Genomic DNA, 16,336 nt, shown 5'->3' with positions numbered 1-16,336 from the left:
CATCAGTAAATTAATAATGATTAATATAGACTATATTAACATAAAACATAATAAATAGTTGTGATATTGATTATGGTTAGTAATCGTGGCTATCATATTAATTAACATTTTTTTTATTGATTATAATTAGTTGAAATTGAATTTTAGAAAGTATTATTACTGTCAATAATCATATTGAAATTATGATCAGTGGTAATTATTGCTAAAACTGTTGTTGCTATTATTGCTTTTATTCACAGTATTAGAGTATGTGGCAGTAGTGGGGGTATTTATGGGATTAGTATTGGAATTGGAATTAGAATTAGAGGTGGAGTTCGAATTGGAATGGTGGGTATTGCCATACTTTGCAACTAAATCCACCAAGAAATCAAACTTTTCATTTCGATCGACAGCACTCTTGACATGCAAAGCATTTATCTTTTTAGCACCAGCCAATCTTGCTTCATCACAGGATTTTTCCACAAGTTTGCAGAGAAATATCTCCAAGGCTTTACCAACAACAACGGGAGTAGCTTGGGCGACTTTACCAATATCGTCATCACTTTGCATTAGTTTTTTTATTCTAGCAGCAGGGAAATGTGTTTTTATATGCTCGTAGCTCTCCTTCTTGTAGGGCTTTCTGGTTGGAGAGGCATCGGTTGAGGGAGCAGTAGAGACATTGAGAGTGTTTGCATGGGTAGCGCTGGCATTGCTCGTGCTGTTGGGCCCAACAGTGGAGCTAGGATTTGCGGGAGAGTTGCGACTGATGTTGTTGAGGGAGCTGATGCTGTTGATGTTGCTGAGTGTGCTGAGATTTTTGAGGGTGTTGAGGTTGCTGAGGGAAGAGAGGCCAGCAAGCCCGAGAGAGCTGCTGTTAGTGTTACGGTCGAGGAAATCAAGATCACTGGAGGACATGGCACAAGAAGCGAGATACAGAAAATTAAGAATGACCGCTCAGATGATTCAGAAACAAATTTTCTGCGCTCAGAAAAAACATGAAAAAACAACTCCTTTTATAGCTATGGGCTTTTTCTCTTCTGTTTTTTCTCGCCCTTTCCAGCGCTCCACTAAGAGAAAAATTTTCTCGGACGCACGTGTGCTGAGTCAGACCTTAGATAATCCATGCGCGCAGCCGCATCTGTGTCCGTGTAAGCAAACTCCGTTCCGTGCCCAGTTGCGGTAGTGTATCTCCGTGCCCGTATTCCTCTCCGTGCTTCTATCCGCGTTTGTATCCGCAGATGCTTGTAGAAAAAATCACTATATTATTTATGAAGCTGCAAAACAGGTTATGTGTAATCAAAATATCTTCTAGCAATCACAATGGCTCGCGGGAATCGTTTTTATTGCCAAATATGTTATCATTTTTGGGTTTTTGTGCTGCTGGAGCAGGCACTGGTATTGATATGGGGCTCAACGAGGCAGGATTATTATTCGCTTCTTCATGGTCATCATGTTCATGGTCATCATATTCATGATCATCATGTTCATGTAGTTCTGTAGCGTGCTGTATTTCAGAGTCCTGGTCATACCCAATGCTATTCTCAAATAGACTGTCAATCTCATTGGCATCTTCGTCGTTTCCCAGCCCTAGCAAGCTGTCTTCATCGCTGTCCCCTATCTCTCCATCAAAGTTCTCATTGCTTATAACGTCCTCATATGTTCCCTCGGCAAATAATCTTCTGTAATTACTGCGATTTCTGCCAATACCACCGCTTCTTGATCCCACTAATTTTTTGATCAAATTATTTCGGATAAAATATTGTAATGAAACCACTGATGTAAATATTATAAATCCAATATCCACTATTTTATTTATAACTTTATCCATCTTGGTATCATCAACTCTTTGAAATCCACCCAATCCATTTTCCTCATCATCATCTCCTAGCCTGATTTGTCCAAACATTGCAAATCCTCCATTTCTTCGAATTCCTTTATCATAAACTATCCAAGCACTTAATAAAAACATCAATAGAGGTACAATCACCACAATCAATAAATTGAGTCCACTTAATCCACTCTTGTGTGCTTTATTAAACTCTTTTTCCTTTCCTGGACACGCGATTGCTTCGAACTTATCAAACTCTTTACCGCCAACACATGTACTTAATGGTAATTTTCTATACCCGGTGGCCTTGAAATATTCAAACACATCTTCTTTATGACACACTTCCATTGGGTCTTTGCCTTCTAGCCCAGCAACCAACTTACATGTCCCGTCATTACTCTTTACATAATTATAATCACACTCATAATCTAGCCGGCTGCACGAACAGTTTCTTAACACTTTATACGCCTCTCTTAATGGTGCGTTTCCAATAAAACAATCAGAATTATCGCTAACTCTTCGAAGATATTGAACTTCATGTCCAAATAAACAATTGTTAGCAATAAACGGATGCTTTGGTGACCAATACTCAAAATCATCTTCATCTGGATTGTCCAAATCTAACTTACATTGCCTCTCATGAACATCACTAAAATCAATTGTAAATATCTTGGAATCAATTTCAAACCCACCTTCTTTTTTTTCTATATCACAAATTAAAATAAACTTTCTAGATGTGTCGGATGGTATGGTCGCAATATCAATAATCTTAACATTCTCTTCGCTAAATTCATATTCAAACCACCGTTCTCCCTCGTCTAGCGAATAAATAAATTTATTATCAACTTCATTATCTTTAACTAGTATAATTATACTTCCCTGATCTCCATATTCCCAACTATAAACTCCCTCATGGATCTCCTTCCATGTTATTCCTCCATCTCGAGTCATGAATGTAGAACAGTTCTCAATTGCTTCCAATGTTTTACCAACATTTCCCACTGCTACCATCATTCCAACTGCTGACCCAGATCCATATGTATCTCGGCCATCAATTTTTTCAGTGTATCCATGCAAATTCAATGAACACTCATGTAACGATTTCTTTTCATTAATACATTTGTATTTCTCCCCCTTTGAATTGATTGATGGTGGTTGAATATAATTCCATTCTCCTCCATCATTATGCGTGATCTTACTCTTCAACTCTTTTTTACTGTTTTTTGCCAACACTTCTTGGTAATTGGAAACAACGTTAATAATCTCAATTCCTTCAATGCCTTTAACATTCTCATAGTCAACAAATCCAATCTCATTTCTATTAACATAATTTTCACTCAATACATATGAGGTACCATTCGAATTAGATTTTAATATACTACCAAATTCTCTTTCTCTTTTCTCATTTGTAGTAACATGGATGAAAATACTTTTACTAATCGACTCCAATATCGTATACGCTTGTTGTTTATCAACATGGAAATCGTATGGGAATTCGGCTATCGCAAATATATTCCCATCAACTGTTGTATGTGCTTTTAGGGATGTATTATCATCGTCAACAGATGCAACAACAATAAATTCATCAGCTATAGCAAACCCTATAATTCTCTCAAATAAAACTTTTTTATCTTTTTTGAAATAATCCTTTGATGACATTAGCTTGTAAATTTTTAGTCCATTATTACTTTCTTCTTCATTGTATTTTTCACAATAAACTAAATCCAGATTTTTATATTGGTCTTCGAGTATTGATCCGCTGAAATCACAGTATTTAACATTATCTAATAGTTTATTCCATTTCTTGCCTCCATTTTTGGAAATATATGCCACGGGATAACAATCACTGCCATAAAAATCATCATCGCAAGATTTACTGTCACCAGTCCAAATTAAATGGTCTGAGTTCATTTTATTAAACGTTAGTGATGGAATTTTAAAACTATTGAGTTTAGTTGGCACTCCAATTTTTTTAAATAATTTTCCCCTAGTAGTACTCTTGTAAATTTTGTCTTCATCATCAATTACTAGATAAACATTATCTTTAGAATATGGGTCAAGAATTATGTCTTTAATTTTTTCTTTAATCTTTAATTCTTCAAAATCTAATCCTCCATCATGAGATTTATAAACCTTTCCAGTAGTGGTTCTCACAACAATTGTTTCATCCTTCAAGTTATCAGGACTTTGATTGAGATAATAGTATTGAGCGACTCCTCCTGAAATTTCCTTTTCAGAGATTTTGATAAGATCATTTGAAGATTGGGAAAGAATTTTACCGCATTCAATTACATAATTATCATCTTCAGTCAATTTCAATGAGTCCTTGGCTTCTGGATCACATTGATCACCAGGTATAATTCTTTTAGTAACTGCTTTGATTTTAATATTTTGTTCATCCTCAGGATTTCTTTTAGATTTTTTGTCTAAATTTTTGTTATTTTCGTTTAAACACAATTCTCTTAGTATCTTAAAATCAGGTTTACATTCTCCCTTTGAGTTTTCTTTAAATCCGTCATTACATTCGTAATCGTCTCTTTTACATTCACATCTAACATCTTCGGCTTTAACATCTTCAAATAATTTGTTGACAAAACATTTAGCATCTTGTTTTCTTCGATGAAATTTTTCTTTATGACCAAAGACACATTTTGGTTCTTCATCCTCAGAGCTTTTTCTTGCAAACCAGTCTTCATAATCATTTTCCTCGCATTTTTTGGAAAATGCATCTTGAAAATCAAAAGAATAAATGTATAATTGAGCGCCAAGGGAAGAATCATCAATTGCATTTATATCATCTATTCTGTTTGATTTATGGTTAGAAATTGCAGCGTAGATGAATTTTGTTGACGTTCCGTCGATTGTTGAGGTTAAAAATAAAGGCAGGACAGATTCTTCTAATTCAAAAGTTTCCCAGGTATCTCCTTGATCCAAAGAGTAATAAAGAGTATCCTTTTTTTTCTTTGAACTTGTTGTACCTTCTTTATATGGAACAGCAAGAATTACATTGCCTTGATCACCAAATTGACAAAAGCATGGATCATTCAAAGCTAGTTTCCAATTCAAACCACCATCTCTTGATATAAAAGTTTGTAAAGTAGAAATCTCGGAACTTAGTAGAGACGAAGATGATTTAGAGTAACTACCTAAACCGATAACAATACCCGGAGTTGGCCCGGATTCGTATCCTCCATCGCCATTTCTAACCATTGTTGTCAAAATATTTAAAACACAATCATTGTCATCATCGCCATTACAATCAGAATCAGGGAACTCATCGGATTCTTTTTTGGTAAAATTCAAATAATTCCATGAACGACCAGCGTCATAAGATAAAACGGATCTGATTTTGGGAAAAAAGAAATTATTATCATCGTAGCCAACCATTAAATTACCCAACCAAATCCCATCAACTAATGAGGATTTTTCGAGTGTGAAAAAGCCAAAATAATTGCTTTCAGTTTTATTGATATAAAAATTATCCAATTTTTTAAAATTGATACCATTTGAGTCTGATACATAAAGATCCGAGATGACGTTTTTAAAGGTAAAACCAAATGACAACCCTGTATCATAATCATCGTCATCGTCGTCGTCACTTGAATCACCTTCAATTGATGATTTATAACCCCAGACAGAAACATAAAGAGAATGCTCGTCATTGGAAGGTAAAAAAGTAAACATTTCATTCATCAAATGACTTGGAAAGTTTGATTTCTTGAAGGTTTTACCATCTTTAGAAACAAATAAATTAACTGAAGAATTAATATTATATTTATCGGAATAACTTTTAACGACAATAAAGGATTGAATGACTTTAATTTCAAAAATATAGGAGTTGGATAGGGATTCGGTTTCATCTGTTATAACTTGAGGATCATTTTTATCTTTAAACCAATTTTCTGAATATAGTAATCTTGAATTTTTGAAACGATTTTTAGAATCTTTGACAGATTCAAGACATAAAATTGCCTCATCAGGGCCTTCTTTAAAGGACTCAGACTCATGAGTAAAGGTGCAAAAGGAGATGTGTTCATTTGAGAATAGTAAATTTGGATCCGAGTTTAGATTGTCCTTTGTATAATAAAACTTGTGAATGCATTTATCATAATCTCCATCGTCGTCATTATCACAATCAAAAAAATCTATAATTAAATAGTCTTTATTCCTTGAATTGAATTTGATATCAATTAACGACAATTTGGCATTCTTGGGTAAAAAAAAGGATTCCCAAGAGTCACCATTGTCTAGAGTGTAAAAATGCTTTGAAGTCTCAGTTAAGGCAAACGCTCTCTTCTTGTAAAAGGGATCTTTAATCAATTTGGTAATTTGGAAATCTGGATCTTTTTTTTCTATTTTTTTGTTGTTGAAGATCTCCTTATTTAAATTATCCCAATCTTTGCCATCGTTGTTGGTTTGGTATAGTATTTTGTCGTTCAAGGTAAGTGCGACAGATGAATCATCAAAGTAGAGTAGGTTCTCAGAAAGATGGTTGAATTTTGTGATGGACACCTTGGGCGTGAAACCATCAGCAAAGGCCTGGGGAGCAATTGCAAGTATCAATTGCAAGATCAAGGTCTTTGCTATGCTGCGATTGAAATAAACCATTGGTGGACGATACAAGCTACACAGCAGCTACAGTGTTATCTACAGGTCTGCTCAGTTCTAGATGGAAGAAGTGAGCTTTTGCAGAGAAAGCGACGCACCGCTCCGCCAAATGGTCTCGAGGCACCGGCGTGACACACGCACAATCTGCACAAAGAGATAAAGTGTGAATAGATTCTAGATAGTTATGTAGAAAGCTAAAGGAATAGCAGTGGACAAGAAAACAGCACACAGCACACAGCACGATTATGGGTGCAAACGCTTGGGGTCTCTGGGAAACAACGAGGCTCTTCTGATGTTTTTCAATCCAAGGAAAAACATCACAACTCTCTCCAAACCAATACCGCCACCGGCATGAGGAGGACAACCGTATCTAAAACAGTTAACATAGTCGTCAACACCTGGGGAGTCTGGATCAACGCCCAATTCTCTCATTTTTTTAGCTAGCAAATCTGAGTCGTGGATTCTTTGGGCACCAGACAAGATCTCTTCTCCTCTCATGAAGAAATCGTAAGAGTTGGAATAGTTGCTGTCAACTGGATCAGGCATTGTATAAAATGGTCTAATAGCACTTGGAAACTTGTCCAAAATATAGAAATCGGTGTCGTATTTATCATGGACAATCTTACCCAATAACTTTTCGTTTTCAGTAGACAAATCGTCGTAAGATCCTAATTCCGTTTTACCACCAACATCTCTTAATAATTGAATACCTTCTTTGAATGGAATTCTAACCATTTTTTTAGGAATCTTGAATTCATCGCATGGAAACTGTTTTCTGACAATTTCAATTTCCTTTTTATATGAAAGATTCAATTGGTTGAAGATATAGATGAACAAATCTGATAATAAATCAACAACTTCATCGTAATGTTCTTCAAATGCCATTTCTAAATCTAAACCCATAAATTCGGTCATATGTCTATGGGTATTTGAATTCTCGGCTCTGAAAACTGGAGCAACTTCAAACACTCTTTCAAAATCACCTGCAATACATTGTTGTTTGTATAATTGAGGAGATTGTGCTAAATATGCCTTTCTATTGAAATAAGTGACTTCAAATACATTGGCACCACCTTCAGATGGAGCACCTAATAACTTTGGCGAATGGATTTCGGTGAATCCATTGTCACTTAAAAATTGCCTAAATAGTGCACAAACACCATGCAGGATTCTGAATATAGCTTGGTTTGTAATTGTTCTTAAATCAATAACTCTGTAGTCCAATCTGGTATCCAAATTGACAACTGGCAACCCGGATTCCTCAGATTGTTGTTCGCTTCTTGAAGCATCTTCAATTAGCATTGGCAATTGTTCGGGAGTTTCGCTGATGATAAATATTTTGTTGATTTGGATTTCAACATCTTGAATGGTACAAGATTTGACCAATTCATTGACAGTTTTAACAACACCATGAACCACAACAATCGATTCCAAATTAATTGAAGCTCCAAATTTGACCATTTGCTTGCTAACTTGTTCATTGTTGGCTCTTAAAACGGCTTGAATAGTATCATATCTTTGACGGAATGTTAAAAATGCTAAGGAAGCGGATTGTGATCTTTTGTTATGAACTCTTGCTCTAAATACAACTTCTTGGTTATTTAAAGATGAGTTTAAAGTAGCAAATTGAACTCTTTTAATACCAGTTTTGGTGGCTGATTGAATTAAAGGTAATTTGCCATAGTTTTCCTTAGCGAAATCGTTTGCTGCTGCAGAGGCCTCAGCTACGGCTTTTTCCTTAGCTAATTGTTCGGCTCTTTGTTTCTTCTTCAATTCTTTTTCCTTTTCCTTTTGAAGTTTTTTCAATGCCTTCTTTGAAAGAGGTTTACCATCAGGCCCTAATGGAACTGAGTCTGGCGCTGGGGGTCGGTTGTCCTCAATTGACAAATCGCTAATTTTGGGAGTTTCTTCGGAGGACATTGAGATGGCAAATGTGTGTATCAGTAACAAACCGAATTAAAAAATTGAATCTGGCAAGAGAGAATGAATAGAATTGAATAGAATTGAATTGAGTTGAGTTGAGTTGAGTTGAATAAAAATGAATTAGAAGTTCAAATTTAAGAAGACAAAATCAATTTATATCTGTATTATCAGCTATATCTTTATCTATGGTGTTTGCGTTAATTGTTAGATCCAAAATGTACTAATCTATGAGTTAATTAAACCCATTGGCTGACTCACCAATTTGAAAAATTTTAAACTGCAACGCAAAAAGTCACCCGGTCACCATCTCGAATAACGAACAGTGCATGGTTCGACTCCAAAAGAAAAACCAATTATACCGTGAAGTCCACGTGATGCACTTTAAAGTAAAAACAATTGCCAGCATCATCATGTGTTAATGTAACAGCCGAGGATATATGTATCACGTGTCTATCGACAGTTCATTAAGCTGCTATGGTTTGACATATTTAAAAGTCCAACATTGGGCAAAAAGCTGTTATTTGTATTATTTTATTGGCACTAATTCTCATTATATATCTATCTTTACAATAAAAAACAAGTATTATCAGCTGGGAATTATATATTATTTGCACCTATCATTCTGCAAGAATATTAGATTTTGAAAGCAAAAAAGCAGACGAAAATTCAGTAAAAAAATAATGGTTGCAAGGAGGTTCGAACTCCTGCCTCTTTCGAGATCCGATTACTCACTCTCTTAAGTGAAAGTTACTTAGAACTTGAGTCGGACGCCTTAGACCTCTCGGCCATACAACCTTTGGTTGCATTTTGAATTCTTAAAAATTGATTAGTAATCTTTATGATTTCATTTTGCACTGTAATTTAGTAGCTTTCTTTCATTATATTTTTTTTTGATTTCATCACTATATTTCTGAGATCCACTGAATAATGGCTATTTCAAACGAACAAAGCAAGAATTTAAAAGAAAATACAGTTGCTAAAATGGAAACTACTAATGTTACTGCCACTCATCTGAAGGAAAATTCTCAGAACAAAGAGGTTAACCAAACTAAAGAGACTACGAAGGTTGATATCATTGAAAAGCAACTGAATGGCACTGAACCCAACAATACAGAATCCAAACCAGAAAATTCCGATAAAGTAAACCAAGAGTTGGTAGATGAGGCCCTGGAATTAAGAGATAGGCTAAAATTGTTGGTTTCATCGATTTCAAAAGTAAAAAGAACCTGCGAAAAGTTGGAGCATGAAAATCAGAATTTACAAGATTATGTTGGGTATCTAATGTCCTCTGGTAGTTTCATTGCAAATAAGTGATTTGAACAATTGAAAAATTAAGTGGGTCTTAGCAAACTGGTTTTGCGTAACTTGACTGTTTTGATAATTTTCAACATCACAAAAACGACACAAACTCTTATTTCACAATAGAAAATCCAGCTCAATCAGCAAGCTTTTGGCTAATCTTTTACATTTTTTTTTTTTTTTGGTTATAATTTTTTTTTTACTACATGAAAATACCAAGAGATGAGCCAGTCAAATAAATACAGTTATTACATGGACGGTTACAGTAATTATTCTACAAATACAAGTATTGCAAGAACAAAGACAGGTGGTTCTGCCCACTATCATCAACATGTTGCTAATGAAAGTGTTGATTTTGAAAACCAAAATTTAGAGAATGATAATCCCTCTCCAAATAAGTCAAAAAATTCATTGGGTTCTAGTTTAAAATATTCTGAAAGTCTAAAAACTAAATTTGAGACTCCTGGTTCTTTCAAGTCATTTAACAATAAACATTATCAGTCAACAATATATTCAAATGAAGCCACAGTTTTAGCAGAAAGAAACAACAACAGACCAAATATTAGAGATTCTAATGAAACCACGTCTAACAACACATCTTTTTTAACAAACACAGTTGATAACTTTTTATATGAAAAGGATCATTACTCAAAGTTGATAAATGAATATATAACACCATCTCCTTCTTCTCCTAGAAACTTCATCACCCATGATTTTAGTAATCAATCTTCTACGCCTACAAATAATAAAAACCCCTCTTCTGCTTATAAAATCAATGATAAAAGAAACGCAGATTCTAGCTCGATATTAAAAGAAACTTCCTTTGCAGATATCGATTTAAAAACGTCTCACATTAAAGCCCCTTCGCTTGTTTCATCTCACCTCGACATTTCACCCTGTTTAGATCAGTATCCTCTATCAGCATTGTATACCATTGATAGTAAAAACGATCTTATTGCCTATAATCCGATTACCACAAGATCAGTTAAATCAAGTCGCCCCAATGTTTTTGATGATGACCCGTTGAAAGATCAGTTTATCATTGAAGAATCCGAAGAAAGCGAACAGGAAAACAGCTTTGCAATTCAACATAGAGGCAACTTTGATAGCAATGAGTACTCTGAGGTTTATTTGGAAGATAAAGAAATAGGAACCCAGTTTAATACAGCACCACACAAGAAACCTTCTAAACCTAGATCACTCTTATCTACCAGCTGTTATGTGAAGGTAAATTACATTCCTCAGGGCAGACCTTTGCTATCAAATGATAGTCCTCTTGATCTCTCTCCATTGAAAAACCACTTCAATCATAAGGCAAACCCATTTTACGACCAACCAGAAGTCTCAAATGATGAAAAAACGCTAATGGCAATTATAGATTATGAGATCAACGCATTAGCCGAATCAAGTGATAGTAGAGATCCCTTTGATAGCTCCGATGGAAGCAGCATGAATTCAGGATTCAGCATAGGCTCAAACTGGTTTAAAACTATTTTAAAGAGATTCTCGACCACAAGAAACAAAAAAGAGGATTTTGATCGCAATTATCCATGGTTTAAAATAATTCGTCCTAATTTTGACTACGATGAAAGCGACTCCGAGGATGATAATTACCAAGGAACATTATTCGGAAGAAACAATACAGATATGTTACCAGTTAGTATTATTCCCACCAGATTTGATGAAATAGATTTGACCAAGTCATTAAGGCAAAAAACATATGATAGGGTTAATCAAGGGAATAGTGTGTTTGGTGACGCAGACATTGAATTAAATGATATGGTCTAGTTTTTGTTGATAAAGAAATTATCTAAGTTTCTTATTCTTTTCTTTTTTTTTTTTTACTTTTTTTACTTGTTTTTTTTTACTTCTCTTATTATTTTGCTTTAATTTCAAGTACATTTTGTTATTACAAAAAAAAAAAAAGATCTATAATTTCAATTGACGTTTTTTCCCTCACAATTAAGAAGCCGATTTAAAAGTATTTTGATGGATTTGATCTAACCAGTCAGGAATTTGAATGGTTTCATTTTCAATAATATATTTATCTCTTAGTAGCTCATGGCTCTTTACCAAGCTACCTGGAGCCGACACCAATTTTGTTTTGCAGTATAAGCTGGCACCAGACCAGGGACCCAAAGAAAAATTAGCAGAGAATTTTGCATTGGGCTTTTTCTTTCTTAACTCTTGCAATGTCCTTGCCTTTACGCCAGGAATGTTAGACAATCCGCCAGTGAAAATAATATTGTCTGACAACTCTCTTCTTAGATCAATCGGCACCTTTTCAATAACTTTTAAAATCAAGTCAACCACTGAAAACTCGTCGTCATCGGGATTATCTAGTTCTGCAGATGATGGAAACAACGTATGTTCAACTGATTCAAACCGCAATTTGTCTGGAATATCCAAAAAATCATTGGAATTCTCTTTGGATATCAATCTAAAATTGTTCTCTTCACTGTGTATCCTTTCTCTAACCGACTCATCTACTGTGCGACAATATACAGCCTGAAACACAAACTCTTCGATTATATTAAATAGTTTGGATGTGGACTTAAACCCAGATTTCTTCTTTATAACCTTCTCAGACAAAAATCTCTTTAATATTGTGTAATGTAAAAACTTCCCTGCTCTTGTCGAAGTCTGAATATTTTTATAAATCAATCTCATATCGTAGACTGGGCTGACAGTGATATTTTCCCAGCCCAAATCAACAACCAATGCATTTCTGGTGCCTGAACCTAGACAGGACAAAGCTGGCTCGCAAATAAATAGAAGAGATTTTGCAAATAACTTCTTCAAAAGTACATTTGATATTATCTTTTTCAAGTGTAAAGGAAATAATGGGGGCTCGATTATTATTATTTTGCAGCTGGATGGGTCCACCAACAAATCCTCTTGGTATATTTTGGATAATATTTTTAGAACAATGTTCTCACACAATGAATTCTCATCAATTCCTTCTATACTACCAAATGTGCTGTCGTAGCTGAACAAGTATTGTTTTGATAGAATGTCCTTAGTGTACTGTAATGTCAATTTATCATCGATGCTATCACTCTCTCCACTATTATCGTTACGCGAAACACTAGGAGGTAAGCAATGGTTCAGGTAGTACAAATCATTGCAGCTGGTAGAATTCTTTTTAATTTGCTTGGGAATTCTGTATTTCCATCTTGTCTCATTCGTCAATACTGTTGATATTGGAAATGTATCACCAGCAAATCCTGCTCTAATGAATCGAGAGCCAATTTGCAAGATAGCAGCGTGGTATTGCTTCTGGGTGGAAGAACTGGATTTGCTGTGGGTGTGAGCTGTGGATGATACAGAGAAAGAGTTTCTGTTGTGCTTCTTAGGATTTGGATGTGTTGATAGGCTTTGATCTGACATTGGGAAGTGGAATCTTTGTCATATTACCAACTTCTACAGTGTTATCGTTGCTTTTACCCAGAAACACCAATCTTGGTTGGAGTTTGGGCGTTTGAAAACCGAGAACTGAATTTCCACTGCTTCCAAAACACGCCAAAGGCAAACCAACTGAATCTGCTGATATTGGTGCACAATGAGTGGGCATTGGGGACTTGGTGAATGCGATGAATCAATGAACATCAAGATCTCGAGCACAGCTTTGTCTGATCGTTTAAACGACTTGCTGAACAATAAGACCTCAAACAATGAGCACAGCATTCTTGGGAATAGCAAGCTGAAGAATGTAGTGGGTGATCGAAATCTATTTAAATGCAAGACAGCAGAAGTTTCTCATATTGCATCAATGCTATCAGCAATTACATTTGGGACTCAGTGTGTGATTATCATAACGAAGGATGGGTTGATTTTCACCACAGAGAACAACCACATCATAAGAATTTCAATCAATTTTGATATAGAGCTATTTGACGAATATTATTTTAATGCACTGTCAAATACAGAGACAGGTCGATTGGGGACCGATAATGTTGATAATAATGGTATAATTCAGAACAAAGACCATAGAGATGATATAAATAATTTAGATAAAACAAATGATGAAATTGAACATGACGATAACGAAAAAAATGACGATATAATAAAGGTTATTGTTGATTTAAAGACTATTACCGAGTCGTTCAGTGTGGCATCTTCATTGTCAAAAAAAGAAGACATTCTTAATGATATTTACTGCACAATGTCCTATGAGGGAGCTGGATATCCTTTTATAATTGAATTCGATGACTACAAGATCCATGAGATTTGTGAATTTTCCACATATGTTAATTTTGATGATGAGGTCGATGATAAAGACGCTGGAAACAATTTGGATCTATACTACGGGTTAAATTTGAACTACAATGAAATTATTTTTGACATGATAATAAATGGGGATGTTATGTTCAATATATTGAAGGACTTGAAAGACATTAATACCGAGGAATTATACATATATGCTGGGTCATATAAAAAAAAAACTAGGAACAATGGGTACTTTTTTGCTGAGACTGATACGAGCGAGAACAAATGTGCCAATAGTGAAAACAATATCAACACCAGGGAGGGATATCGCATTGAGAATGAGGTCATCTTTATATCTAAAGGAGAACTAGGATACTCCAGACTCATATTGCCACAGGACCGCAGTATCCTCGAGAAATTGGTTTTGAAAAAGTTCAACAATATCAATGGCCAGTTGGAAACTGCCATCAACGACGAAATCATAAGCAATTTCAAGTTCGAGAGCTTCTTCAAGATATTCAGGGCCATCAGATCAAGTTCGAGAATTCGGTTCCAGAAAGACAATAATGGCGTTTTGGGCATCCATTTGCTGAGCAGCTTTAACATTGAAGATCATGTCATCAACCCAAAAGCACTCAGTGAGCCCAATGAAAAAACTAAACGAGAAAAACGGATTATAAGAAAAAAAAGAAATAGGAAAGGAATTACCAGCAATTATAATGGCAGTAGTGCCAGTGTTATTAATAATAATCTTAATCATAACCCTGCTAATAGTAATAAATTTGGGAATAATATCGAACAAAAATACTATCTGGGAACTGTAATTGAGTTTGTTCTTATTGAGTCGATCAATGACGAAGATGAGGAACCGTATAGTCAAGCCAAAGACAAGCAGAGAGCATTGAAAGAGATAATAATGAACGCAGATGAGATAGCAACAATCAATCCACAGAATAGAAAGAGAAGACGAAGAAGCAGCAGAAAATACACAGCATCAGACAACTTAGGTGGATCAAAGGCTTCACGCAGATCGAATATCACGAAAGCAGATACTGGCCAGAGCAGCGACATCATTAAAACCAAGAGAGATATAGCTGAGATATTGCATAACATCTCGGTTGCCAGATCTAGTGGAGTAAGTCAGCATAATAAGTCTGGTGGTGATACAAACAAACTTTCCGAAAGCACAGTGGGTTTTGATGCAAAAGAGTTGGAGCAACAAGTAGAACAAGAAGAATCCGAAGAAGCAGAAACTGCGTCAGAATTGGAATTGGAGTCAGACTCAGATGTCCCAATTATTCTTTGAAGACTGTTTTTAAATCCCTTTTTAACGATTATCATTTGATATGTTTTGATGGCTTTTATCCAGAAATTGTTGTGGGTCAAACTGTGGGTGTCTAGTGTCAGTTGCTTTCATAATTCACACTATATACAAAAATTTCAGGTCAAATGCTTTCAATTTCAGTGTTTTCGATAAGTTTTTCAATTATGGAAAATAACTCTGAATCTATATTTAATTGTTTCAATGCAGCAGACAAACGATGGCAACAAAGAAATTTCACTAATTACTACTTTGTCCTAATCATTGTTTTTTCTTATGATATTATTTTTTTGCACTATTATAAGTATAAAATAAAAAAAAAAATCTTTTATTCATGAAATACAATGAGATATAATGAAATTTGAACATATTAGTCTATTAACAGATATATCACTAAATTTATAGTAAAACTATTTTTTTTTTTGACTCTATCAAATGTTGCTACGGTGAATATTTTTCGAAAATTACTTTTAGTTATTTTTTTTTATTTGCTAAAACAATTTTGAATTTAGGTCCTAGTGAACTGAACGTACAAGAAACATTGGATGATTGAAAAATTTACAAGACATAGTCGTTTGAATGTTCATTATTTGATAGCCTAATATCACTTAAAATTATTAATACTATGGCATGTGTTTACTAATTAATCAAAAAATTATTAAAATCAAAGATCGTTTAAGAGACAAGATAGTGTTTGATTTCAAATGCTTTTTTTCAAAGTGATGATTTCATATTTAGAAAGATAAAGATCTAGTGAAATACATGTATATTAATTCGGATATTATTTACCAGACATAATGGATATGTTTATGTTTATTTTTTATATTTTGCGATTCTGATTATTTTTATCATTTTTATAAACTTTGCCTAAACTTACACAATAAATTCTGAATAGAACTTGGTTCTATTGATTTGATCTTAAAAGTACTATATTTGATAAAGAAAAAAGCGCATATATGGTATATTTGTTTAAAGCCAAGTTTATTTACAACCTTTGAATCTTTCAAGAAAAAGAATGCCATCCCATTCTAAAAATAGTGAAGAAAAAATAACCAGATCCGATTTTGAAGCAAATGAGTGTAAAAGAAAAAAAATTCATAGGAAAAAGAACAGAAAGAAATGTTGAGAAGTTGGAAAATCAAAAAAAAAAATTAGAAAATTGAAAAACC

General features: G+C 34.4%; 7 protein-coding genes and 1 non-coding gene across 8 annotated transcripts; 3 read left to right on the top strand and 5 right to left on the bottom strand.

Moving 5' to 3' along the window:
• Positions 1–67: 67 nt before the first annotated feature.
• Positions 68–1,190, bottom strand: BUR6 (negative cofactor 2 transcription regulator complex subunit BUR6). The gene has a single exon (XM_020193658.1). The coding sequence runs from the start codon at positions 892–894 to the stop codon at positions 187–189; it is 708 nt and encodes a 235-aa protein (XP_020046283.1). The 5' UTR covers positions 895–1,190; the 3' UTR covers positions 68–186.
• Positions 1,191–1,294: 104 nt separating this feature from the next.
• Positions 1,295–6,415, bottom strand: ASCRUDRAFT_9160 (type I sorting receptor; the record flags this gene model as incomplete). The annotated part of the gene is made up of 1 exon (XM_020195085.1): positions 1,295–6,415. The coding sequence occupies one exon, from the start codon at positions 6,413–6,415 to the stop codon at positions 1,295–1,297; it is 5,121 nt and encodes a 1,706-aa protein (XP_020046282.1).
• Positions 6,416–6,658: 243 nt separating this feature from the next.
• On the bottom strand, positions 6,659–8,335 carry DPS1 (aspartate--tRNA ligase DPS1; the record flags this gene model as incomplete). Its single annotated transcript, XM_020191939.1, has 1 exon — positions 6,659–8,335. The coding sequence occupies one exon, from the start codon at positions 8,333–8,335 to the stop codon at positions 6,659–6,661; it is 1,677 nt and encodes a 558-aa protein (XP_020046281.1).
• Positions 8,336–9,019: 684 nt separating this feature from the next.
• On the bottom strand, positions 9,020–9,133 carry ASCRUDRAFT_t124. The gene has a single exon. It is a non-coding gene; the product is annotated as a tRNA-Leu (tRNA).
• Positions 9,134–9,265: 132 nt separating this feature from the next.
• On the top strand, positions 9,266–9,652 carry SLO1 (Slo1p; the record flags this gene model as incomplete). The annotated part of the gene is made up of 1 exon (XM_020191938.1): positions 9,266–9,652. One exon carries the CDS (start codon positions 9,266–9,268, stop codon positions 9,650–9,652), a length of 387 nt encoding a protein of 128 aa, XP_020046280.1.
• Positions 9,653–9,877: 225 nt separating this feature from the next.
• ASCRUDRAFT_76892 (uncharacterized protein) lies at positions 9,878–11,501 on the top strand. Its single transcript, XM_020193657.1, has one exon. The coding sequence runs from the start codon at positions 9,890–9,892 to the stop codon at positions 11,423–11,425; it is 1,536 nt and encodes a 511-aa protein (XP_020046279.1). The 5' UTR covers positions 9,878–9,889; the 3' UTR covers positions 11,426–11,501.
• A 12-nt stretch (positions 11,502–11,513) lies between these two features.
• ASCRUDRAFT_76891 (actin-like ATPase domain-containing protein) lies at positions 11,514–13,292 on the bottom strand. The gene has a single exon (XM_020193656.1). It carries the CDS (start codon positions 13,025–13,027, stop codon positions 11,600–11,602), a length of 1,428 nt encoding a protein of 475 aa, XP_020046278.1. The 5' UTR covers positions 13,028–13,292; the 3' UTR covers positions 11,514–11,599.
• On the top strand, positions 13,200–15,152 carry RAD17 (Rad17p; the record flags this gene model as incomplete). The annotated part of the gene is made up of 1 exon (XM_020191937.1): positions 13,200–15,152. One exon carries the CDS (start codon positions 13,200–13,202, stop codon positions 15,150–15,152), a length of 1,953 nt encoding a protein of 650 aa, XP_020046277.1.
• Between the last annotated feature and the right edge of the window lie 1,184 nt (positions 15,153–16,336).

This window comes from Ascoidea rubescens (assembly GCF_001661345.1).
Source record: "Ascoidea rubescens DSM 1968 unplaced genomic scaffold ASCRUscaffold_10, whole genome shotgun sequence".
Lineage (NCBI taxonomy): Eukaryota > Fungi > Ascomycota > Saccharomycetes > Ascoideales > Ascoideaceae > Ascoidea > Ascoidea rubescens.
The sequence above is the reverse complement of the archived record's forward strand: the minus strand, read 5'-3'. Positions and strand labels throughout refer to the sequence as shown.

Excerpts from the sequence above, each read along its gene's own strand:
- ASCRUDRAFT_76891 (XM_020193656.1), bottom strand. The coding sequence starts at position 13,027 with ATGTCAGATCAAAGCCTATCAACACATCCAAATCCTAAGAAGCACAAC.
- BUR6 (XM_020193658.1), bottom strand. The coding sequence starts at position 894 with ATGTCCTCCAGTGATCTTGATTTCCTCGACCGTAACACTAACAGCAGC.
- ASCRUDRAFT_76892 (XM_020193657.1), top strand. The coding sequence starts at position 9,890 with ATGGACGGTTACAGTAATTATTCTACAAATACAAGTATTGCAAGAACA.